The 24,716-nt window shown below is 42.1% G+C and overlaps 1 protein-coding gene across 7 annotated transcripts; it reads right to left on the bottom strand.

Annotated features, from left to right (window-relative positions):
• Positions 1-2,255: 2,255 nt before the first annotated feature.
• On the bottom strand, positions 2,256-15,627 carry LOC116951705 (uncharacterized). Of its 7 annotated transcripts, none has more exons than XM_032970669.2 (5): positions 15,320-15,627; positions 12,688-12,757; positions 11,690-11,781; positions 6,321-10,260; positions 2,256-5,087 (listed from the first exon to the last, which is right to left on the bottom strand). In XM_032970669.2, exons 4-5 carry the CDS (start codon positions 9,997-9,999, stop codon positions 4,651-4,653), a joined length of 4,116 nt encoding a protein of 1,371 aa, XP_032826560.2. In that variant the 5' UTR covers positions 10,000-10,260; positions 11,690-11,781; positions 12,688-12,757; positions 15,320-15,627; the 3' UTR covers positions 2,256-4,650. The 7 variants fall into 7 exon arrangements, with proteins under 7 accessions (XP_032826560.2, XP_032826735.2, XP_032826427.2 ...); XM_032970844.2 differs by having other exon boundaries at positions 11,633-11,781; positions 15,380-15,627; XM_032970536.2 differs by having other exon boundaries at positions 15,380-15,627.
• Between the last annotated feature and the right edge of the window lie 9,089 nt (positions 15,628-24,716).

The following is a 24,716-nucleotide window of genomic DNA, read 5'->3' as shown; positions in this document are numbered from 1 at the left end:
GTTAAGATGTTGAAACATCAAACGGAAACCTTTTACAAGGAATCATGTCTGCAATAACCACATATACTCGTGATGAACATGCAAAAAAATACATGGTCTGATAGTACTCTATATGCATTCATAAGAGGTGTTTTGGGTCAGATCGCGTAAATGTGTCTTAAAACCCACCACCACCCGACACAGCCAACTAGTAAGGGTTGTCACGTAAACAGAACGTGCCAATTCGTCACTAGTAGAGCACACCGGTGTGTTGGAGAGCCAAGCCACAACATTTACAATGTGAGTACGACGTTTCGCCAGTAATTACAACTAGCTTCATCAGGCGACAGCCAGATTTGTGGATGAAGTCTTTCTGTTTCGTTCCTTATATAGAGGCGTAGATGTGGTGACCACGCTTCTGCGCTCTTGCACAATGTGGGGTGGGGGGGGGGTTACTGAGTTAACGTACATTATGCATTCGCATTATGCGAGCCCTTTGAACTTGTCCTTCCTGTCTATTGTGTGTATTAAAATAGCCGTACCAACGGTAATCCATATTGAAGTATGCTACCCTTTTTGGCATGCATTTAAATAATGTATTATTTGATTATTCACTTCCACACAGTACTAAGAAAGTAACTGTCCGTACGATCAATTTCGATAGATTCTCTAATCAGTCTTGGCCAGTAGTAGCTAGTTTTGCACAGAACTTCAACATCATCAAAATCAATTCAGTGTCCTTGTTGGCACCCATGTTCTGCTACTGCTGGCAGTTGTATTTGGGAGAATTTAATATTTCTCTGATGTTATTTTAGTTTCATGCTGATCATTCGTCCTGTTTGCCCAGCATAACATTTTCCACACGTGCAGTTAATCCTCTACACACCTTCTGTTGATAGCTTCGGTAATACATCTTTTGTACCAGATATTGAGAGCTCGGGTAGAGCAGCTACATCATGGGACCTCCCTTGCCAGCATCAAAATATAAGAATAGGTTTTGCCCTTTCTGGCAATAAAAAAAATGTGTCAAGATCTTGATTTTAAGCTTTCGTGACTGCAGGAATCCATACTCTTTGGTTCTTTTATTTAAGTCACGTAGGTATAAAATAAAATAAATCACAACGTTTCGGGCGCAACACAAACGTCCGTCATCAGGTGGGAAAGCATGGTCTGCCTCAGCAGACCAAGCTTTCCCACCACGAAAAACGTCGTTATTTATTTTATTTTATACCTATGTGACTTTACCGACAGAACCAAAGAGTATGTGTTAAGATGTTAAAAGACCAAATTGAAACCTTTTGCAAGGAATCATGTCTGCATTAACCACACATACTTGTGGTGAACATGCAAAATAACTTTTTCGCCATATAGCATTGTGATATATAACGACTTATTGTTGGTAGCTTAGCTGATTGGAGAATATAGAGTTTATTGATAACATGAAGGTAATTTATATTTTAGTTTTTTTATTGGTTCACTATATGGTACTGTGAATAGCTCAGATGTGTAGGCCTTGACTTCAACATAGTCATTTCTGTGACCAGTCACTAGCTAATCACTCAGTTATTTCAATGCTAAATTCGCCTAGTTATTTCAATGCTAAATTCTCCTGTTTGATTTGTACTAAGTGCCTCGGTGAATGTGTATGGTCTGACTTTAACGTAGCTATTTCTGTGAGCAGTTACAAGCTAATCACTCAGCTATTTCAATGCTAAATTCTATGCTAATTCCATTGTCACGGGGTGCCTCTGCGGATGTGTATGCTTTAACTTAGCTATTTCAATGCTAAATTCTATGCTAATTCCATTGTCAAGGGGTGCCTCTGCGGATGTGTATGCTTTAACTTTTAACATAACTATTTCTGTGACCAGTCACAAGCTAATTATTCAGCCATTTCAATGCTAAATTATATGCTAATTCCTTTGTCAAGGCGCTTTGTTCCTCTCACACAGCTTAAAAGGCCGTGATCTGAACGTGGCTCTTTCACTCCAGCGCTGTCCTACCAGACAGTCTCGTCCCTTCACCTGATGAAGGCCGCTTGTGTTGTGGCCGAAACGTCGTGAGAATATTATTGTGTTATTTTATTTTATCAATTTATTATTTTATTCTCATTCTACGTGACTTTACCGAAAGAACCAAAGAAGATGGTCTGAGAGTATATGCGTTGTCTTTGAAACGGATTGGTCCACACCAGAGAGGGAGTGGAACAATTAATTCAATGGAAGTTGATGCAGTTATATAAGCCTTCGTCACAAACCAAGGCATTAATAACAAAAATCTAGAAAAACACGTTTATTATGAACATTGAGATTACATGAACGAACAATATGCAAATCAGGAGTTAGGCAGGGAGATGTGCCTTCTGAGTCGCACAGTTGGCTACATCCGGTCGAAGTTCAACATACATACATACATACGAAGATGTCCTAAAATCGGATTTGAGGCGTAAAAATGGTATGATCATTATTGAAAGAGAATTTTAATCTCTACAAATTGGCTGAGGAAGGTGTTATTATAACTGCCAAATGAGATGAACTACAGGAAGTTATCACCATCTGCCCTGACTTTACAAAGAAGGCTATAAAATCTAGTTAATCGAGGACAATAATTTTGATAAAATCGAATAATTGTTGGATGGTTGTTCTTGGAAATCACAACAGAATATGCATACATAGCCCAATTACTAAAGGTGGGTCGGGATCAAACGATGAGTTTAAAAGGCGAATGAGAGCAGATTGAAGTGTATTCTTGGTTCTTTCGGTAAAGTCACGCTGAAGGGAAACAATACCGAAAGAACCAAGAATAAAACCAAGAATATGAATCAGCGCAGTCACGAAAGCTTGAAATCAAAATTTCAGATTGAAGTGCTTTTGGATTACTGAATATGATAATGAAAAAAATACAGACCAATGTCCTTCACGAACAAAGTATTCAATCAGTGCATGTATTGCCTGCCGTGACATTTGGATCATAAAGCCATTGCAAAGAATATGGAACAAAGGCTGTAAAGTACGCAAAGCATGGAGAGAAGCAAGTTGAGCATTACATTGACATGAAGTTAATCAGGGAATGAGAATAAAATAATAACAATAACAATAAAATTCTCACGACGTTATTTTATTTTATTATTTTATTCTCATTCTACGTGACTTTACCGAAAGAACCAAAGAAGATGAATCCTTGCAGTCACGAAAGCTTTAAATCGAACGTTAATCAGGGAACAAACACAAATCAGATAAATCATATCGACAGATACGGAAAGTAAGTGGTCTTGGTAGGACACAATGCTTGATAGGATTATGGCCGATAGATGATGGTGATGTAATGATAGCCAAATAGTAGTGAATTGCTACCCCGGAGAAGAAGCGATGAGATCAGTCTAGATTTGAAGTTCGATGAGATCAGCGTATATGCAGGAGTGAGATGAATTGTGATATTGAAGAAACACATAGGATGGTGTTTGCATGGGGCGACCGTTCAGCAGTGAATCATGGTTGCTGCTGATGATGAAAGAGACAATATTTATAAACATACAATTGATAGTGCAATTCTGCATATTTGCAAAACAAAACATCCGCAGAGCACACGTGTAATTGCATGCCCAAAATTCCACTTGTTATGCGTGTTCCTCTTTACAACCGTGTCATTGACGAATGCAATTAGTTGATGTCATTTGTGCTCGCGGGCCTATGCCAATGCAGCATTATAATTTTTGTGTTTAATTTTAAAGACAGGGAAATGGAAAACAGCATTTATCATCCAAACTGGATTAAAAATATAGAAACATACAATAAGTGCTATACAACAGTACACATTACCGCAATAATGTTCGTGATTTCAGTGTACTATAATCTAAGTGTCAAAATAAAAAGTCTTAACGGCTCCTTTTGCGCCACAGCAATGGTGCGTGTTTATTTTCTATTGGCAGCCCACCGAGAGTGGTAAAACAATCGACACTTTCATGGCAGGGACAGGTCTATCCAAAGTAATGCCTGACATTACTATGGATGGTGAGGAATGCATCTTTAAAGTGAGTTTCCGTTTCTCTCTCTGAGGACATCAAATATATTGTTGGGAACAAAAAACATGTTTTTGAGCAATTCTATTCCATCGTTAATAATTCAGCAGGATATACTGTACATGTTCATATTCAGTTAATATTCAGTCCGTCAGCGTCTTAGCTTTCCAGACCGATATTATCCAGCAGCTTTCCTGAAAACACACTCTGGACTGATGTTCACCATCTGGGTCTCATCAGTCAAGTCAGGCTTTGTAAACAAATGTATTATATTGGTCTGGAAAGCCAATAGGCTAATAAACTAAAACAAACATTTATTAATACGTGTATATACTATATGGAGTTTTGCTTGTATACACGTTTACCGATATTGTTCCACAACAATGCATACTGAGTTTGTATACAGGTATACATTTTACGCGACAGGAATATGTGAAAATTGGATAGATTGGCAGCTTAAGTTGGCATAGCAGCATCTCCCTACCGTGCTTGCCACGGTAGAGAGATGCTGATATGCCAACTTAACATTCGACCTGGCCCAGTTTGGCTGTACTCTCAGAGATGTGCATTGGTTCGAGTGCTTCACGTGAGTTTTAATACAGGTTGCAGATTAAAAATGTGAGCAAAACGTCTATGACTGCAATTACAGTTCACTAAACATATTCAGCTCCTGAAATTGCCATATTTATTATATGAGCAGTTTTGCTCCACTGGCTCTTCCTCCTCGTGGTGTCGTTCCTGTGCTGGCACAAGCGTTTCAAGACCGATTCAATCGCATCGGAAACTGTATCAGGATCAGGCGCCACGGTCAAGGTTTCTGGGGTGGGACGGTTGGCCTTTTCCACGGTGCGATGGCAATCGGGATGTTCAGCAGGAGCCTCTTTGTGTGGCCTGCCTCGTGATCCGTTTTCCTCAGAGACGTCCACGTCGTTACATGCCAAGTGCCGGTTCCTTTCCCCCCCCAGAATTGTGTTAATGCTCCTTTGGCTTCTTCTTCTTGTGTTGGATCGATGGCCATCATTGCTTGCCATTTTCTGTGAGGGTGTTCCTTTACACTGCCAATTAATTGGCTTATCACCTCTAGATGCGTCTGTAAAGAGAACATGAATTTATATGCAATTTCTAAAGCTTTTGTATTTACTGGCTTAGGAAAAACTGTCACGTCCCCGCTACAGCATTGGATCAGTGATATCCAAGAAGCTACAACTCACTCCACGGAATAAAATTAGATTGTTAAAGTTGACAACGTTTTGCTGCCAACAAAGCTGTGGCATGTGAACATCTCTGAAGTTCCTAGGGGGACAATGTAAACAAATAATCGTCACCATCATCAGCCATTATCAATACACTGCTGGATAAAGGCTTCTCCAAGTCATTTCCATTTCTCATGATTCTGCAATGTAACCGTCGAAAAAAAACACTTGCACATGGGCTGATGTCATTGCTCCATCTCCTCTGTGAACATCCTCTTCGCACGTTCCATTCCTAGGGTTGCTATGGCTATGAGTGAGGCTACACGGCACTGCAGATGTGCAGTAGAGAGTATAGAGTAAGGGACTATACCTTTCATATAACCTCCCATGGGTCAAAGTAAGATTCGATTTAAGTGGCGGTCCGAGTTCAGGTATTCACATCGTTGGTGTTTCTTCTGAATTGCTTAACAGTGTAACGGTGTAGGGATTTCGGCTCGGAATGTCTATTTGTGCAAATACTTTTATTTTCTTCATAATTATAACTCCAGTGTCACAGTGGAGTCTTCTCGCTTTCGGCTACAATATCAGCAATGTGATTACACATGTACAGCCCTTTGTCCATCCTCTGCTGAATAAAGCCCTATTGTATCACACTGCTCAGTGAAAGTGGGGATAAGAAGATTCATGAGCATAGACGGTATAGTACAAATATTGATTTTCCTGCACCACCCTCTGCTGACCATCAGATTAAAAAGTAACTATTTTATTGGATAGTTTCAGATTTACTGCAGTGCCAAAACATGAATCCTAAATAAGGGAATCTCAAATTTTGTCAATAATGAAAACATCCTTACAGTATACTTTTAAATTTTGATTTAAAGCTTTCGTGACTGCAGGGATTCATATTCTTGGTTCTTTCGGTAAAGTCACGTAGAAGGGAAACAATACAATAATATTTTTTTAAATGTATTTTTTTGTTTTATATTTTTATTATTTTGTTTCCCGTGACTCTATCGAAAGAACCAAGAATAAGTATACTTTTAGTTAGTTATTTTACAGACAGGCTTATAAATTACATCAAATGCTTGGCACACACATACACTTCTAAATATGGAATATACGGTACATACCTGACGGAAATTCATTGCATCTTTGCTTCCTTTCCCACCCTTTGTTGTGCTTTCTTCCATATTTAAATTGAGCCGTGGAATTTGAGCAATGGCTGGAACTCCACTGCTTGGAAACATTGTCCACAAAATCAGTCTTCTTGGGTGTTTTTCTGCAGCAAACAGATTCATCTTTTCGTAGCGTTTTGGCTGCATTTGCACTCAACGAATATTTGTAAATGCAGGCATCGATGGCTTCAAGAACTGAGTCATTGGAAGGGCCATTCTTACTCCACCTCAAAGTGTTCGTGGCTCTAACATGGGGTTTATCTCCAGAGTACTCAGATGTTTTGGAAGATTGAGCATGCATGTGCTGTGCATTAGAGACAATTCCGGGCAAAGTCTTGGGGCTTTTGCGACACTTTTCCCCAACACTGTTCCCTTTATGCTGCCACAAAACACTGTGGTTTAAGTGGCGCTCACGAGGGAATGCACCTTCAGGAGGCCTGCCCACTGGAAAGCACTGGCCCATGAGACATTGTGCATCTCTGGCTTTGCTGAACTCCGCCAGGTTTTGCCCTTGCTTATGCTTGTGTGTTGAAGGCGGTTTGGGCAGCTTGCTGTCTGTGCTGACACTGCTACAACTCTTATAACTCCGACAATGGCTGCTCGCAGTTGCTTGATGGCACTGCTGGATTTGTACATTTTGCAATGTAGATTTCACAGTGGTTGCCTGATGATGAAGGTCCTTCCCAATAGGGTCAGGGAAGGGATGTGAAAAAACAATTGGTGAATATTTGGGTGTAAATAGCTGTCCGTCACATCCAGGGCCTCGTGTGCTGGGCATGTACCGTGATGACTGCAGACGAAAATCAACATTGCTGTAATAACCAGCGTCATAGGAGCTGATGGTTGATGAACTCGAAACACTGCTCTGAGAATTCCTGAGCTGCTGAAACTCAACGCTGTTTTCCTGGTCCACTGTCCTTGCTGCACAATCCACAGGCGCAGGTGAAAGACAAATGGTCATAAAATTCAGCTTAAACATGCTTGGCAGAACATCTGCAGGAATACACGAGTGCACTTTGTGAGATATCTCAAACTTGGTGAACTTCACCAACAAGCCTCTGAGATCAGTACGGAAATCTGGGACTCTTTGGGAGAGGTGACGAAGGTGATCGTCGTTCCTCTTTTGCTTCTTCGTCTTTGGCTGCGAGCCCGTCGTGCGAATCGTGCGAGGGTGTTCCACGTTGTGTGCGGGAACCCGCTTCACGTCGGGGCAGACGACAGGAGCAGAGTGCGCCTGCTGCTCCGGGCTCCTCTTATTCACACCTCTCCTGCGTTCGATGCGGCCCGGTAAGCCGTTGTTGTCGGCGCTTACCCCACCGTCGCTTGAGGCCACGCTTCCACGGCACGTCGAGGTGACGGCCGCCTCCCTCACCATGGCAACACCGGACCTCGGCATGCACCGCCTGTGGGGTGACGTCCCGATGTGTCTTGGAAACCTTTCACCTCGTTTTTCCATCGCAGGTTTGGCCAAGTCCCACGCACCACTGGTAGCTGATGACACGTCCTTCGGTGTCACCGAATCACTTGGAATCGGTATGCCTCCCATGTATTCCGCCGACAAGCACACGCGGCTGTCGGAAAGTGCCCTTCCCAAGTCTTTTTTTGCTTTAGTTTTGTGGGAATTGTCAACGCATGCAGACGTGCAATCTTTTCGTTTATGTCCTCTCTTCTTGCCGATGTAAAGTGTGCCTTTTTTGCTTACATTTAACTGAAAATACATTTTTGAGTCAATAACTGTTGACGATGTTGAACCAAGCAACTGTGTTTGCATTTCTCCAGGATAAGCGGCAGTGGTATTGCTCAAAATCTGGCTCAACGCACGTTTTCTTTTCATGGATTTCATTTTGTTGATGTTTCCAATTGATTCTCTATCCGAAAGCGCCCTCAAATATGGTTCTCTCTCTTTTTCCAAAGCTGCGAAGCCTCTTTTCTGAAGAGGTGCAGCCCTTTCAGCATCCAAACTGCGTTCCTCAAAACGTCCCTTTCTGTCACATTTTGACACTGGCCGGGAGACTCTGTAGCCTGTGTGACATGAGCTGGAGTGGTGAGGAGTGGCATTAGCACTGCGGATGGCACACGCAGGAGACGGAATTGTGTTTTTTGCAAGTGTTTGGTTTCTTTTGTTTGAGTTGCCTCTTTCCTTTACAGTAAATGAAGAGCTTTTGCACGCGTTCACAGATGGATTGGTTCGTAAAAAGAGGTGATTTGATTTTGGTTTCCTGTTCATCGATGAAATAACAGCTTCTTTCAGTGAGCCAGTGACGACGGGATTCTCAACCGAAGTTGTGTTTTCTTCCGTTTGCGTGTAGCATTTTCTCTTTTCAGGCGACACACTGTTCATGTCAATAGAAGTGTTCACGCCTCTGTTTGTAGCTGCTGGAAACGCAGAACAATCACTCACATCATTCTGCAACACAGTGCTATTTGAGTGTTTATTTCGCCTTGGCAGTTTGTGCACTCTTGTTACACACTTGCTTGAACCAGTAGGTGAAGTGACCGATGATGGGTACTTTGTATTTTGGATAACTTTATTGTCTGCAGATGTCAATGACGTTTCCAGATCATCCAGTGCCTTTGCTCTCCGTGTTACTTTTCTGTGCACAGTCACCTTACGCAGCCTGTCCTTTCTTGTTAACGCAGATGCACACTGTGACTGTGTGTAACTCGTTTGCCTTATAAGTGGACCAAAACGCTTCCAAGATCCATCCTTTGCAGAGGCCTTCAGGGCAGAATTACGTCTCGCTTCTGCTCGCCGATAAATGGGCGAGCGCCGCTTTAGTTTTGCATTTGACACCACTAGCTCCCTGTCTGTCGCATCTTGGGTGGCGGCAGGCTTGGCAAGGATGCCGCTACGCGTGTCCAATTTCGTCTGAGCATGTCTACTGGAGCCAGCATGCTCACGCTCAGCATTGATTACATCTGGAGTGAAGTTGTGGGCGTAGGCTTTGCAGCCAAAATTGACAGAGGTTTTCATCTGGACTTGGCCTGCAGTTTCAGCAACCGTCTCAGAAATCTCCACCACTGGCTCAACCTCAATTGGAACAGTGGCACTGTGTGTTCCCGGAATGTCTCTTAATGCAGGGCAGTCCTGGGCTGTCATCACACAAGCTAAGAGGAGCAAACTCTCCTCTTGCCTGTGACCATCTACGCTACAGGTGTCTGAATCTACACTGTCGTCAAGGCCAAGTACGGAGCTCAGTGACGCCTTAGCGTTGTTAACAACCAATTCGCTTGAATCATCTTGTGAATGATCAACACATTGTTTTTGTAAACCTTGACAGACCGGTTCAAGACCCATAACATCCTCTTGTAGTTGACTGCACAAGGCAATGGAGGTTGTCTTTTTGGAAACTTCAAACTCATTACTGTCAATAAATGTGTTGCTCTCCACCTTATTTATTTCTTTACAAACCATCTCTCTCCTCTCAGAAACATCATGAACCAGGACATTATGTCTCTCGAAATGAGTTGCCTCCGCTGTTTCTTCTATAACAAAATCACCAGATTGTTTGCTCTCACAAGCATGCTGATTATTTTCTTCGATGCAGAATGACATGGAATCTGCCTCCGGGATCTTTGATTTGGATTGCAGAGGCATGTGATGGAAGGCGCTGAGTGACACATCTACAGACATGGCTTTATCGCTTCTGTCCAAGCTGCTCAGCACCTCACGACTTATTATCTGTTGTTGACGGTGCTGAGTTTAAATGTCATACGCTAGTTGCTTCCAATACACTGGAATCTTTTGTGATGCCTAGGGTTTAGGAGGCATGCCTCTCACACCATTGCTTCTTTTCTCTTCCCTCTTTAAAAATCCAGCAGTGACTGAATCCTTTCTCTCCAATGAATGATGGCCGTGACATTTTTCTTTTCACATCAGCTCTGACCCTGTGCACTGAGCATTTGGGAATGGGCAACAGAAATAAACACATCGTCAGGAATGAGCACATTTTCTCATGGACTTAAAAAAAAAACGCAACTCTTTTATTTCGACAAAGTGTGCCTTACAAATTCACAATGGAAATTCCAAGCAGCATCAAGACACGTTTTGTTTATGTGATGATTGATTAGTTGACCCTAAACGTTCACAAGTTCACCAGAGCCTGCAAGGGCTCGCAAGTGTACATTGTTACGTGTGCTTGGATATCGCTAAAACACTCGGGGGGGGGGGAGGGGGAGGGGTTCACATTGGTAGGCGCTAATGGCCTCGATTGTCCATTGGACATTGACGTCAAAAATCAAAGCAAGCTTTGGTGCTCCTCATTTTCCTTCCGATATTAGGAAGCCACTGGAGCTGTGCACTTTGAAATCTAGATTGAAAACGAATTTCTTTAGAGCTACTTTTTACGTTTCGTTTGTCGTCCTTCCCCCCGCACCTCCGATTAGCACGGTTGGCTATGTACGGTGCACACAAAAATTCAACATACATACGTTAAGTTTATTGAAAGAGATGGAGTTAGGAAATAATGGCAATTTGGTGTTTCCAAGCAAGTTATTTTTTTTACAAAATGAACAACTAATTATTAAAACGATGCACCGCAGTTGAGCGACAGGTCGTACGTTATGGGGTGAAGTGTGGATATTCCTACCCCTTTCAAGAAGAGTAGGCCAAAATAACCTCGAGTGGAGGCTCTTCCGCCAATAGTTACTTGAGCAAGCAATTGCATGGCTGCACCTTTAATTTATTGCTTTGATAAATACGTTACATGTTGTTAATCAAAACCAAACAACAGGGCTTCCTTCCTCTGTCTATAGTGCCCTTGTAAATACAGTGCAAATACCGTGCAAAGATGATGCATGCAGAGGAAGTAGAAATGGATGGATTCATCAGAGCTGAATCTGGAACCTGCCCTGTGCTGGGTTATGAGGAAAAATGGATTGGGAATGCTGTTCTGATCAATGAGTTTAAACGTTTACATGCATAAGCATAGCATTTAACGCAGGCTCTTCAGAAAATCTAAATTAAATTGAAGTACTGTACTTTGAGTGTGGTGCCTAAAACCACAATATCTGTGAGGAGAGTAATCTGGGTCATTTTCATACGATAATGTAGGTTCGTGTATATAAAATATCTGTGATTTTCATCCGATCTAATCCTAATTTCCATGGATTCGCCAAATCAGTATTGTGGTCTGATCCCGAGTGATTGGGATTGTATGTACATTATTTTGTTAAAACGCAGTGCATGAATAAAGTAATGCACGAACAATGTTCATGGCATGTTTGTTACACGTGGTAGAAAACTGGAATAGCTGGAGAAAACCTACACATGGGAAACAGCGCTCAGGCATCCACAAGAAAGATATAATAATAAAACATCCCACTTGCTGTGCTGTCTTCTGGCCACGTCACATCCCAATGAGTTTGGGAGCTTCAAAAATCACTGTGCAATCCACAAAGACCTGTTTCCAAAGCACTGTTACACAAGCCATGCCACCGGATTAAAGCGGGGTTAAACGATGCATCAATCCATCGACGACTATCAATTGCTAAGGGTCATGATACATTCGATCGATCACATTTTAAAGAATCTATATTTTCTATGTGTTTGAAAACTATATGTAAATTATATGATGTTACACTAATGGAGGGAATAAGCCCTTACAGAATATGATAAGAACGATACAATGAGACGGTATAGTTGAATCACAGCCTTCGATGGTGACATGATGAGTTGTGAGAACTCATCTTGATTTTTATACATAATTCTTAAGCATATGAATCAAGTTCATAAAATAGATTGATGCACTTTGCTTGTCAGTTGTACCGATGCGTGTACAAAATATAAATGTCTAGGGAAAAAAAACTGCATCACTGCTGACTCAGCAAGGGAGAGCGCACCGTTCACTATTTACTTATCAGAAGTGAATTTGTTTATTTTACCGTAATTTGTTGTATTTAACAGCCTGCATAATTATTATTACAATTTAATGGTTTTCCTTTACACTTACTTAATTGCATAGACGACTGCATTTAATATGACCTAGCAAATTCAGTGTTATCAAATATTAATTTTGATCACATGCAGTGACGTTCATTGCCATCCAATTATACAAACCCCAGTCCGCATGTTACGTCGAAAATTGGGTAAATTCCAATAACGACAGTACACCCCTCCTGCTAATTACTGACCTTTGAAACCGCAGTGACATCATACATTTGTACACGTTGACTGGGAACAAAATGTTTGGACTCATCGCCTGTTTGCAAAAAAACGAGTGATTTGCTTCCTGCTGTGACGTTGCAATAGCCTAATAAGACGGTGACTAGCTATGACTGGTGACTATCATGGCTCCGCTGGCCCTGATGAAGTATCACTCACCGCGTCAACTGCAAACACTGCTGTTGCCAGTGCCTTCTGGTAAATCGAAGCACAATGTGAAACCCGCAACCTGACAGCACAATAGATACGTCGTCAGAAAATTCACTTTCTGAACATTCAAACAATATTCGATGCCCATTTAGTGTGTGTGCATTCCTTAGGATGTTGATTTACAAATGTAAAATTATATTCTTCATTGAACTTCCTCTTAATGGTAGATCATAGATGGCATGTGACGTGCCGAATATGCATAACACATGGGTAAAATAAAGACCTGTCTGTTCATTCGTTGTATAATCCAGTCTCAAATATACCATGATTGACTTTAAGCAACATAAATTGTACAGGTACGGTACTCAAAACACAAATAATTTACCTCCCTAGATGTATTTTTCCCGAAAAAACCGTAACATTTTTGCAAGAATACATGGACATCCATGAGTACCAAAGTTAAATTCTATATTGGGGCAATTTAAGTGACTTCGTGACATAGTTACGTTGCCAAAGAGTACGGCATCAATAGATGTGCACTTGTGGGCATATTTTGGTGAGCAATCTTGCACATTAACAAGTTTAGTGCATTGCATCACACCGAATTTTTTTAAGGATAAGAAAATGCAGAGAAAACTTTAACGAACCTTCACGCAAATTCAAAGCATTTTAGAAAATTCCGTAATCCACCGTAAACTTTAAAAAGTCAAAGTGATTTCCTGCCCATATAAGTATTGAGGCAGTCAACCAATCGAGTGTTCACAGCTCTGCCAGTGGTGGATTCCATGGCGGTGGCGAGGCTATTCATAGTTTGTTTAACTACTAAGCTTTTGCAAAGCTATATTATCCGTAATGAAGGGGGTTTTTTTTGGGTTATATCGCATAAATATAAATGTGTCATTAAACCTACCGCCACCTTGGCACAGTCACCAGCGAAATGTCTAAACTCGAATTGTAAATGTTGTGGATTTATTGTCCAACACACCGGTGTACCGAAGTAATAACTATTTATTACTATTCATAGTTTACTTCCCCACAGAGTAGCAGTGTACTCGTTTTATCGACACCAGAAGGATGATGGACTGAGTCGACCCCCAACCAGGATTTGAATGTGTAACCTTCTTAGCCACTTAGCCGGATTCTTTAAACATGCAAACAAAGTGTTTAATGTTCCTTCACAGCAATATAAAGTATTATACCCAATTCCATTATCCACCCTAGACTACCAAACCTAGATACGTTTAAAAACAAGCTCCTTTAACCCATAATGAAAGAATGGTACTGAGGTTTTTTTTTGCAATCATATTCTCCACACATAGGGATCCCCGATGAGATACAGTATAGTTGATTATCCATGTTCGAAACCAAATAAAGGATGCCCCGTCGAAAAAAATAACATTTCGCAGAATCATCGTCATTCTGTCACATCCATGCAACCGGTAGGTAACTGAACTATTTTTTTTTTACCACTCACTTGGTTGGTGGCCTGATCTGAATGAGATGAAATGTGTTAGTTCCACACCTCGACTACTTTGTCCATAATTGTCTGTTATCCATTGATTTGAGGAGAAGAATCGACCCACAGATAAAAAAAAAAAGCCACTGTAGATGGTTTGAGAGCCCACATATTAAAGACATTTGATATAACGGCTGTGAATAATACCGCCATGCATCTGTACAAAGACAAATGTAACGTGTAGGTAATGTCTTGCGCATGCCACTGTTGGCAGAAGGGCCTTCATCGAGGGAGCTCCAAAGAATCCCTACTCATGGTATTTTAGCCCACTCTTCCACGGTGCACTGGCCAGATATATTTAAAGAGATGGGGCTATCCACACCTTACCCCGCCACACACAACCTGTGGTGGCAAACCTATTGGTTGTGCTGCTGGGCGATTTCCAACAACCACTTCATGAGATCGAGCTTGTGACCTCTGATTTGCGAGTCCACTATGTAAACCGTTACGCCACGGCACCATCTCGAACTTATGTCCGCGATTGTATGAAAAGTTCGACAAAAGTTACATTTACAGCACTCGACAGCTCAGAAAACACACACATAGTATGCCTCTAAATTATCATCTGGCCACCTTCAAGTTTACAATACGACATGAAACACAGATTGCTGTATAATACCACAAAAAGTTTTCGCTGTTATTGTGCATAGATAAATCGACTGAAAAGATGTAGCAATGGGATGCGTAACTAGTAAGAGTCTACTTCTCTATGTTGTTAATATTGTAATATAACTCCTGCTATTGTTTTGTTAAACATTTTTACATTGCTGCAAATGTGACAGTGGTAAATAGTGACTACACATCCGCTTTGTGTTACAGTGCACATTATTTGTATTGTATTTTAAGAAGCACATTAAACTGATAAGGTCATTACTTCAGTGCCTGTAACGGTGTGGATATGATCCACTTAACACATTTTCACGAAAAGAAGAACACTAGGCCAATGCTGAAATCAGCCTTTGGTTCCTAAAATCAGTCTTGCACTGACCACATTTGCAGACCATACCACACACTATTTTAATTGTCCATGTTACAGTATTCAATTTCAAATTAGCATCAAAGAGCTATAGAGCACAATTGCCTCTCAATGGTAACACATGCATAAACCTAAAAAAATAAGCTTACCACTTGTCTCAATCAACTGCAAAGGAAACCACACACAAACAAACTCACTGCTGAACTTACTGCACAAACGTCACCACTTTCCAAAGTGGCTGAAACGTCTTCCGGGCAGTGAATACACCTCGATCTGTTGTTACAACAGAGAGGGCATGAATGAATACGTGTCTGCCTCTCTTTCTCCTCTGGGCACACAGCGAACGAATAAGTCAATAGCAGCAGCAAAACACCTTAAAACTATCCCTACCCCCTCTTTCTGCCATCTCAATCCCACACCCACACAAACAGAGCCAATCACGACAAAGGCAGCACGCCACCCCGACTGCCAAACAGACAGACATCAGCGATTCCCCAAAGCAACACAAACACCCTACACAGCTAGGCAACACGTCCACAGCACACATCATTGAGGCCACAGCACATGTCCCTGAAGCGTTTGGATCTGCTAAATGAGACCGGCCTCTGGTGGGTCAGTCTGTGGTGGCGGCGGCACAGAACAGTCACAATTCTGCTGTTAAGAGAACCTGGCAGTGCTTTACTTCGCAATGTTTCAATTGTGCTGAATTCGCACTACTAATACTATTAAAACTAAAACCTATGAACATTTATTTTATATTTAACTAGATAAGGCCCACTGAACTATATATATCTTTTTCAGAAGCGATCTGGCCACATGATAGCTCAGTGAAGGTGATTATCATGTGGACATTTAAAGTAGCCAATTACTCTACCCAAGTGTTAATTACTTATTTTCATGGGGGGGGGGGTGGCACTTTCGCCAATAAGACATCAGTGTGAGGGGCACCACACATTTGAAACCGTTGGGTTTGACAGCAGCACGATGGGAGTGTTTTCACATGTTGTGTATTATCGGGGGCAGCTGTGGGGGCTAATGCCCCCCACTCCTTGTTAGGTGGGGGCCGATCCCCCCCTCCCTCACCACGAGCGGGGGGGGGGCGCCACTTCTAATTGGTGGGGGCTGATGCCCTACCCCCCCAATCACCTCCTCCCCCACTCGCGTGTCCTAACCGCGTGGATTACGTAATTGTTTGACTCGCCGCTGTGTGGGGTTTAATTAATAATTTCCACTAAGCCGTTGTGTCAACAAGGCAACCGCTCCCGCAGCGGTCCGGATATTAATAAATTAATCCCCCCCCCCCACCCGTGGTGGGTGAGGGGGAGTTCGGCCCCCCAGCCGTTGATATTTTAATATGCGCGCGCGTCACACCCACACTGATTTATAGTCGCCCACACACCGTCGTACGCCGATCGCTGTCCCACCGCTCTTCGCACGCACGCACCACGCGTCACAACGTCAGTCTGTGCTAAGATTTATTTCCCGGAGCGAATAGGGGACCCCTGTTTATGGCCCCCTCCAGCCAGCACCCTTCGGACAGCGCCTAACCTCCTATCACCTGGCCGTCGCAGAGTGCGTCTATCCTCCAGCTCGAGCTGACTGCGAGCTGGGCTGAATTGGCCCCCTCCCCCCGTACTGACTCACCTCTTCAGCTGCCCGATGGGGGCTGGGGAAGATGCTCGCCTCGGAGACTTTGCCTAGGCAATCGTTTTCAGCTGCACCCTGCAGGCGTCCCACGGACGCTGAGGGCGGCTGGTATTCTCCGCCACTCCAGAAGAACTCTGATCCCATTTGCCCTCCTTCCTCCCTTATGTTCCCAAAGCCCGTTAACCCCCGGGTCATATGACGTCATCCTGTGCATCCAATCAAATCCTCGTTGCTGCCGTTTTGAGCGCTCTGGCCGTTGGGGGAGGGGGGGGGTCACGTCACCCCCCCCCCCCCGTCCATTGTCTCTGTACCTGCGTTCCCCGCCGTTGACTCACCGATAATCCCCTCGCTCCCTCCAACTTTAATCAACTCTTATCTGTCTAGGGGCTTTTCCCTCTCACCTCACTGTTTATCTTGCCACTGGGTGCTGGCTGAAGGTCCCATCCCCCCGTGCTGTGTATCCTTCATCGCGGCCGGCCTGTAAAGCTCTATGCCCCCTTTTTTTGGGGGGGGGCGCCATGTAATCTAGTCTGGGGGGCTCAGCCAATTTCCTGGTCCGGGGAAACCGTGGAACGTCCCTGCTAGTGGGGTCCTCGGGTGAAAACCCATCGTACCCATCGTACCAGGTACATGCGAGTGTTTAGTGGGGTGTGCGTTCATTGGGGGGGGGGGGGGGGTGTGCGAGGAGAGGGTAGCGGTGGCACCACACAGCACGCCAGGGGCCACTCTGAAGGCAATGAAACACACTGCTCTAAACTGTTGTTTCTAAATGTTGAGAAAAATCCACGTGACCACGAGAAGAGAACATGCAAACTCCTGTATACCAGGCGAGGTAGTTAACATCTCGCCACCGTGGCACTCCAATTCGTAATGTTCTGCCATTTATCAATCTGCTGCTTGTATGAGGGCCTCTCCATGCCGTGTTGGTTGTAGGGGTTTCTGTGACCAAGCGGCATGGTCAAACGACCAATTCACCATGCCCGTGGGTGCCGTTTGGTCAAACAAACCCCCAAAACCAACACGGCATACATTACAGTAAGCCCTCGTAACTGATCCAGCATTGGGAGACCTTCGTCCAGGAGTGAATGTGGCATGAAGTCCAGCACGGGTTGGCGAAGATGTCCAGAACCAGTGAAGGTAACCCTTGCCCCTGCCATTAGCTGTGGCTGTGAATCAATTGCAGTTTGCTAGGTTTATTGCACAGTGTGCAAACCATTGTGTCACCACTCTGCAAATTCACTAAAATAGGAGGGATACATTGCAGGACTGTACGCAAATGCTACACTTCTCGCAATGTATTTCTCCAGAAGCCATGACCCACCAGCAGTTATTTCAGTGTCGACCATTGCGAAAGTCATACATTTATTACTGTATGTTAGAAGTTAATACTGTATGTTACTGCAAGATGTATGACAACACTATTGGCAAGTCCCCGTTTAATACCGTTGAAAGTGGGTCACTGTTACAAAATGAGAAATTGGCTTATATAGTGCAGTTTCTGTTGCCTGCAAATTACGTTCTGCAAGCCCATTTTACTTCACTTTAGGTAAAAGGAGCTCTATTGAGATTGATACAAGAATTATACATTATTTCATATTTAATTTTAACAAACATTGCAATAAACAGACGTAACAATTACCTGCCTTGATGTATAAATTGCATAACATATGCTCTTTACATAGTACTCATTTCATTGTACAAAATATTGTTTCTCTGCTACAAATATATAACAAAATAATTTAAGTGAATAAACTAATGAGACCATCAGATCATCTAAAACTTCATACACCTTCTCTGACAACAGTGACACGTGGATTACTGGATTTGGAATCCCATGGTCCCTTGTGAGTCTTATACCTTTTGCATATGGCAATTCAATTGACAAGAAAATCCTTTGTGCTAAATCCTTACATGTGACCCCTGTCACAGCAGCTGTGTACTGTATTATCGATTAATTGAAGCCGCAAACAGTCACATTGTTGACACATTTAATGAAGTTGCATATTATAGGTGTGGGTAGACAACTGTTTATCAATGTCAGCTGGGTTAACAGGCAGAAGGGAAGGACAGCTGAAAAAACATGTGCCGTACCCAAGTCAAATAAATATTGGCTGAACATTGCTAAATGCAAGATGGTGACAACGTATTGCCAAAATGTAAATGTCTGTTACGTGCATACAAGTGTCATGCTTGGCAAGGTTTCTAAAAAATTAAAGGGTTTTGCTACAATCGTGGGGATTCTGCATGGTATAATGGCTAGCACATGGACCTGCGATCCAAGGATCGCTGGATCGTAATCCTGGCATAACAGTTGAATTCATTGGCAAGTTTATGTTGTGAAAATGGTTGTGTGTGGTGGGGTAAAGCGTTGGCATTCCCTCATTTTCCAAGACGTCTCGCCAGCATGGAAAAGAGTTGGCCAAAAACACCGTAAAGATGGGCTCTCTAGCGCTCCCTTTATTGGAGGCCAACAGTGGTGTGGACAAGCAATTTCAAGGCCAACAGTGGACAAGAAATCTCTAGGCCAACAGAGGACAAGCAATTTCAAGGCTGCACCTTTATCGTACCACAATAACCGTGGTGGTGTGCATAATCAATCAGAAGTTTACACTCATTCATGTGAAAAATAAAAAATAAAAAAAAATCCGCATACTTTAAACTGTACCAGTAAATAAATTGTTTACATTTTACGGTCCATTCCTTACATTGGATTAAACAAGCATACTGTAAATGTCAACAAGAATTGAAAGTTCTTGGTGATGGGCAGTAGCTGCTGGACTGTCAAGGTCAGGAGATGATCCAAATAAATAGCATTGATAACCAAACTCTGAATTCTTTGTGTTGTTCAGATGAGACTCGATCATGTCAGGTCCAATCAAACTCTGAAATTGATTCCAAGCTGATCTACTCTCAATCAACCACCATCATCGCCTTAATTATTAGCAGCAGCGCCCCCCATTAATAACGTAACGAATGATGGCACTGCAACCTGCCAAGGTCTGCTCATCGAGTATGCCACCTGGCTTCAGATCTTCCAACTGGCCGCCTTACCTCTGGATGCCACTCCCTTGCTCGTTTCGTTAAGCTGCCCTCCTGCAGCTTGCACACACAAGTTCCACCTATCGCTGCTTTGTTTTTTTTTCTGATTACATCTACAATGTTATCCTATGTTTCATTTCATAAACTAAAAACTAAACTACAAACTAAACTATTTTTTTATTTTACCAAGTAAGGCCCACTGAGCAACCTGGCCACAAATTATAGCCCAACGAAGTGGCTTATAATCTGGAAATATATACCAACTAAATAGTCTAAACGCATATTTCTAAATGTGGGGGAAATAACCGTAGGAGCCTGAAAAAAATCCACGTGACCACGAGGAGAGGAAGATGCAAACTCCAAATGTACAACAGGTATCAGGGTCTGGTTTGAACATAAGACTTCTTGTATACCAGGCGAGTGAGTCAACATCTCGCCACCCTACCTTCACGTGAAATTTACTAGCATCGTCTGTATGCAAAGTACAATCACCATAGTCAAAATGCAACACAAATTTTCATAATTGATAAATTAATAATGACTTTCCCAAACAGACTATTGACCTCCCAGAAGTCTCCAAAGGAAAATGGATAATACATCTAAATAATTATAGAGGACAAGTAGAGAACTGGTTAGATGACTGGTTAGAGGACAATTCACAACAGATCATGACTTATTGAGATTTGAGATAATGGGGAGTTACAGCAAAACAGAAAGTGTTTAATATGCAACATAAAGTAGAAGACATATGTAGTTAATGGCAATTATAGCAAAGGACACATAGGGAGAACATGTTTTCAAATACGTATTTTTTAAATAAATGAAAATAATACAAATTAGCTAAAGTAGCAAATAAGTAGCATAAATAAATAGCGTAAATAAGTAGCATTCCCGGTTAAATAACCCAACGATGAATACAAGTGAATGGATTGGCATTTTAAATAGCAAGTAGCAGCAGCAGCAACAGTTACTTGTTGTGCATATGCTTTTGTTTATTAGAGTTGTCAGGCTCTTACTTATGCCAATATTCCTAATATCCCATTAGCGGACAAAACCGTAGGTTCCAGCAATAAATCACTTCCTTTGCGTTTGTGAGTTTTGAGTTCATTTGATTTTTTTTACATGGATTATCCCATCAACATTGCAGACAATTAGTACAGGGTCCTTAAGGAAACAACTCAATATTTAGAGCAGAAGTAGCGCTGGGATAAAAGACAAAAACTGCCATGGTTTTTCATTGATTCTGAACTATCTGTTCTGATTTATTGAACACTCAGACACTACAGCTGTAGTGGTTCTGTCAAGTCAATCACGTCCCAATTGCATTTGCAACTCAGGCTTTATGTGATAACATTTTCATCATCATAAATTAGGCTGTAGTCAGGAGTGTTGCTCTATCAATGGTTTATTTAATTCAACGTTTAGGTCTTTGCCGTCATTCGAGTTTTAGATTTGAGTTTTAATGCTTCTCTTTCTCCAACTATATTCAAAGCCTTTGTTATTTTTTTATCACCTTGTTTATTTATTACCACACTAACTAAAAAAAAACTACCAGGTTTAAACCAATCAAGCCTGACATTTTTATAATGCTGGCTTTGTTGAGTTTAGATGGAGTTACTGCACCTTTGTCCTGTTTTGCATTCCATCCGTCTCTTGGTGCACTCAGCCTCGCACAATGTGCTTGTGTTTCACTTAACAATGTGTAAAATACGGATTATAAAATTGCTATACCGTGACTGCAGGGAGCGGTGGCGCGACGGTTAGCACACTGGAACCTGGGTTTGATTCCCAGCAGCAGTTAACTGAAGTGGCGAGCGATTTATTCTGAGCTGGCCCTCGGTCCCCCTTCACCAGCCTGCACTGACCAGCATAGTGAAGTATGGTCGAGCAAAGGCCCATGACTGACATGGAAATGGAAGGCTTTTATCCAGAAATCAACAAGAATACGTACCGTATACACATAAATGGCAATGGGGCAAGTACATTATTACACTAATCTGTATTTCTTACGTGCAAACACGTTTGTATAGTTTGACTTAGGTGCTGTGAGTGGTGCATAAAGTATTTATTTTAGTCCTCTTTCAAAGCGAAAACGAATATAGTTTTATATTGAAACATTTCTGAGGCTGGAAAATGTAAAAAAAACACGTGGTAACATTTAAGAATATAATGGAGCTTTGGTAAGAGCATGCGAAATGTAAATGTCAATCTGTAGTCAAAGAGGAGAACATTGCATTTCTATTCTGTAAATAAGTCTATCCAGAAAAAATTCAAATAATATTACAGACCTAACCATCAATAACTTGTTTACCGTAGGTAAATCTAGGGTACTCAGAATTTAGTTAAAATTTTTATATGTAAAATACACGAAATAATTCGTATTATTTGGGTCTTTCGGTAAAGTCACGTAGATAGGTTCAAAGAAAATAACAAAAAAGCTACGACGTTTCGATAAGAAACGTCAAGTGACTGCTTGTGTTGCGATCGAAACGTCGTAGTTTTTTGTTTTTGTCTTTGAACCTATCTACGTGACTTTACCGAAAGACCCAAAGAATATGAATTCCTGCAGTGACGAAAGCTTTAATGCATCATATGCAGTGCCAAAAGCAAAGGACGTGGGCCTATGCAAGACTGAGGTTCTAATGTCACTTTTTATACTTTCGTTTGCATTTTGCATCGTTTTATTTGAAGTTTCTGCTTTTAACATTATTCTCTCATTTGTTACATTTTCACATTCAGAGATTTGGTTTAATTTGTTTTCAGTTCTTTACTCGCCTTTTTTACACTGAAATATTAAAATAAATATAATAGAGTAATTTACAATGCATAATAATGGTGCCAAATGGCAACTTTGGGTAGCAGTGCCTCAATTGTCGCTTCTTTTGAAAAGCTGCAAACTCTGCATTGGGTTATTCCAGTCTCATGTTTCAGTTGATTATTTTAGTATAGCCCTGTGAGCCATTCGGCTCTTGAATCGGGTGCAACCACAACAAACAAAACACAAAACACGAACAAGAAAAACATCTTAAAGTGACTATGTGACTGTGCAAACAGAAAATCCATGAAGAAAACCAGCAAAATATTCCTGAAAAAAGCACCGTACACCAACGCTGTGTGCAAAAAATCCCAGTGGGATGCAAGTCAAACAACAACAACAACCACAAGAAAACTTAGATTAAGGCCATCAGTCTAACTCCGTACTACAACAAAACAAATATGTCCAAACTAAAAAACTTTTCGAAATCACCAAAAAATAAAGCCATAATTGCAACGTAACAGTGATCATAGGGACTGTGACCGAATTTTTACAATAAACTACATAAATAACATGTAACACCAAATCATAGAGCCATAGCTGGCTGCATGAGTTACTCCACAATAACAAATGCATCAGTCGGAGTATCAAATTTTTCAATGCACCTTTAATATCAGCACGCTAAATCAAACTACAGATAATACCTTGCAGCGTCATCCGGAGCGAAACATTTTATTTTATTTTACGCCAATGAATAGCAGTGGCAGCTAGGGGTGTACAACTCCTCTAGAGCAGTTTTGAGAGAGTATCTCAATTGGTAGCGATTCAAGTTGCAGTTTATTGGCAATAGCATTCCAGACTCTGGGGGCATCAATAGCAAAGTCCCTTCCTCCAGTTTTTGTACGGCAATAGGGAATGTGAAGCTGGCAAATGAGCGAAGACCTGAGGTAAAATTTGGTCTTTGAAACAGAGAGGAGATCCAGCAGGTAGTCTGCGGATTTTTTTGTAAGTACATCGTGAATACAGTGAGGGAAAAAAGTATTTGATCCCCTGCTGATTTTGTACGTTTGCCCAATGACAAAGAAATGATCAGTCTATAATTTTAATGGTAGGTTTATTTGAACAGTGAGAGACAGAATAACAACAACAAAATCCAGAAAAACGTATGTCAAAAATGTTATAAATTGATTACCCTGGAATAATCCAGGTCAGTGCCCAAGTCATTGACATATAGAGAGAACAAAAGGGGGCCGAGGATGGAACCCTGTGGAACCCCTTTTGTTACCTTAACACTGTTTGACCTCCAACCATCTGTGAATACAGTTTGGGTGCGAGAAAAAAAGGTAATTTTGTAACCATTTTACTGTGACGAATCCAAGTGGAATAATTCATAATTGTAAAGTAAAGGCGACGTATATGGTGCACCAAGCCTCACACTTCTCCTGCACAGACTGCATTTGCCTGTTTGGTGGATAAAGCACTAACGAAGTCACTTGCCATCTCATTCGAATTCGGAATTAATCCATTAGGACCACGCGTCTCGCAAGACTGGTGAGAAAGATGCCTTCCCTGTCGGTGTCTCTGGGAGAAAATTTGCTGCGCTGGCGAAAGAGCTTCCAGCACTCAGGAGTGAAACGTCGGACATGATGTTGAACAACAAGCAGGACAACTCGAAAGCACACCGGAATGCCACAGAGCCCATCCGTAAACACCCACGCAGTAGTGTGACTCTCTGTGTCCTTTTGCGGCCCCGAACAAACCGTGTGGCCCTGGGTGCCGCAGTTGAGCAACCCTGCAAGTTGCGGCCGCGGCAAAAAGTGGCTGCTTGAGCAAAAGTGTCAAACATTGTTGCAGCAGACACATCCCCGGGCTCCTGGAAAGATGCTCCCACATGTAACATAGCTCGCACGTTCGTTGAGTTGGCGGCATCAGCAAACTGGGAAAATAAACGCATGCATGTCAACGCGACGATGAATCTTGTGTCGTGATGTCATTTCGCTCGACCCGCTTAAGAACCCTTCACAAAAAAAAAACTTGGCATCTGTGACCGACAAACATGCATACACAGGAGCCCCACCGAAACAAATGCATTGCATTATACTGTA

The sequence above is a fragment of the Petromyzon marinus genome, chromosome 1 (genome assembly GCF_048934315.1).
Source record: "Petromyzon marinus isolate PM22_M1 ecotype Great Lakes invasive population chromosome 1, UKy_Petmar_22M1.pri1.0, whole genome shotgun sequence".
NCBI classification, from domain to species: Eukaryota; Metazoa; Chordata; class Hyperoartia; order Petromyzontiformes; family Petromyzontidae; genus Petromyzon; species Petromyzon marinus.
The sequence above is the reverse complement of the archived record's forward strand: the minus strand, read 5'-3'. Positions and strand labels throughout refer to the sequence as shown.

Coding starts and splice junctions, on each gene's coding strand:
- LOC116951705 (XM_032970669.2), bottom strand. CDS start 9,999: ATGTCTGTAGATGTGTCACTCAGCGCCTTCCATCACATGCCTCTGCAA. Junction 5,088..6,320: donor ATGCAATGAATTTCCGTCAG/GTATGTACCGTA, acceptor TTCTCTTTACAG/ACGCATCTAGAGGTGATAAG.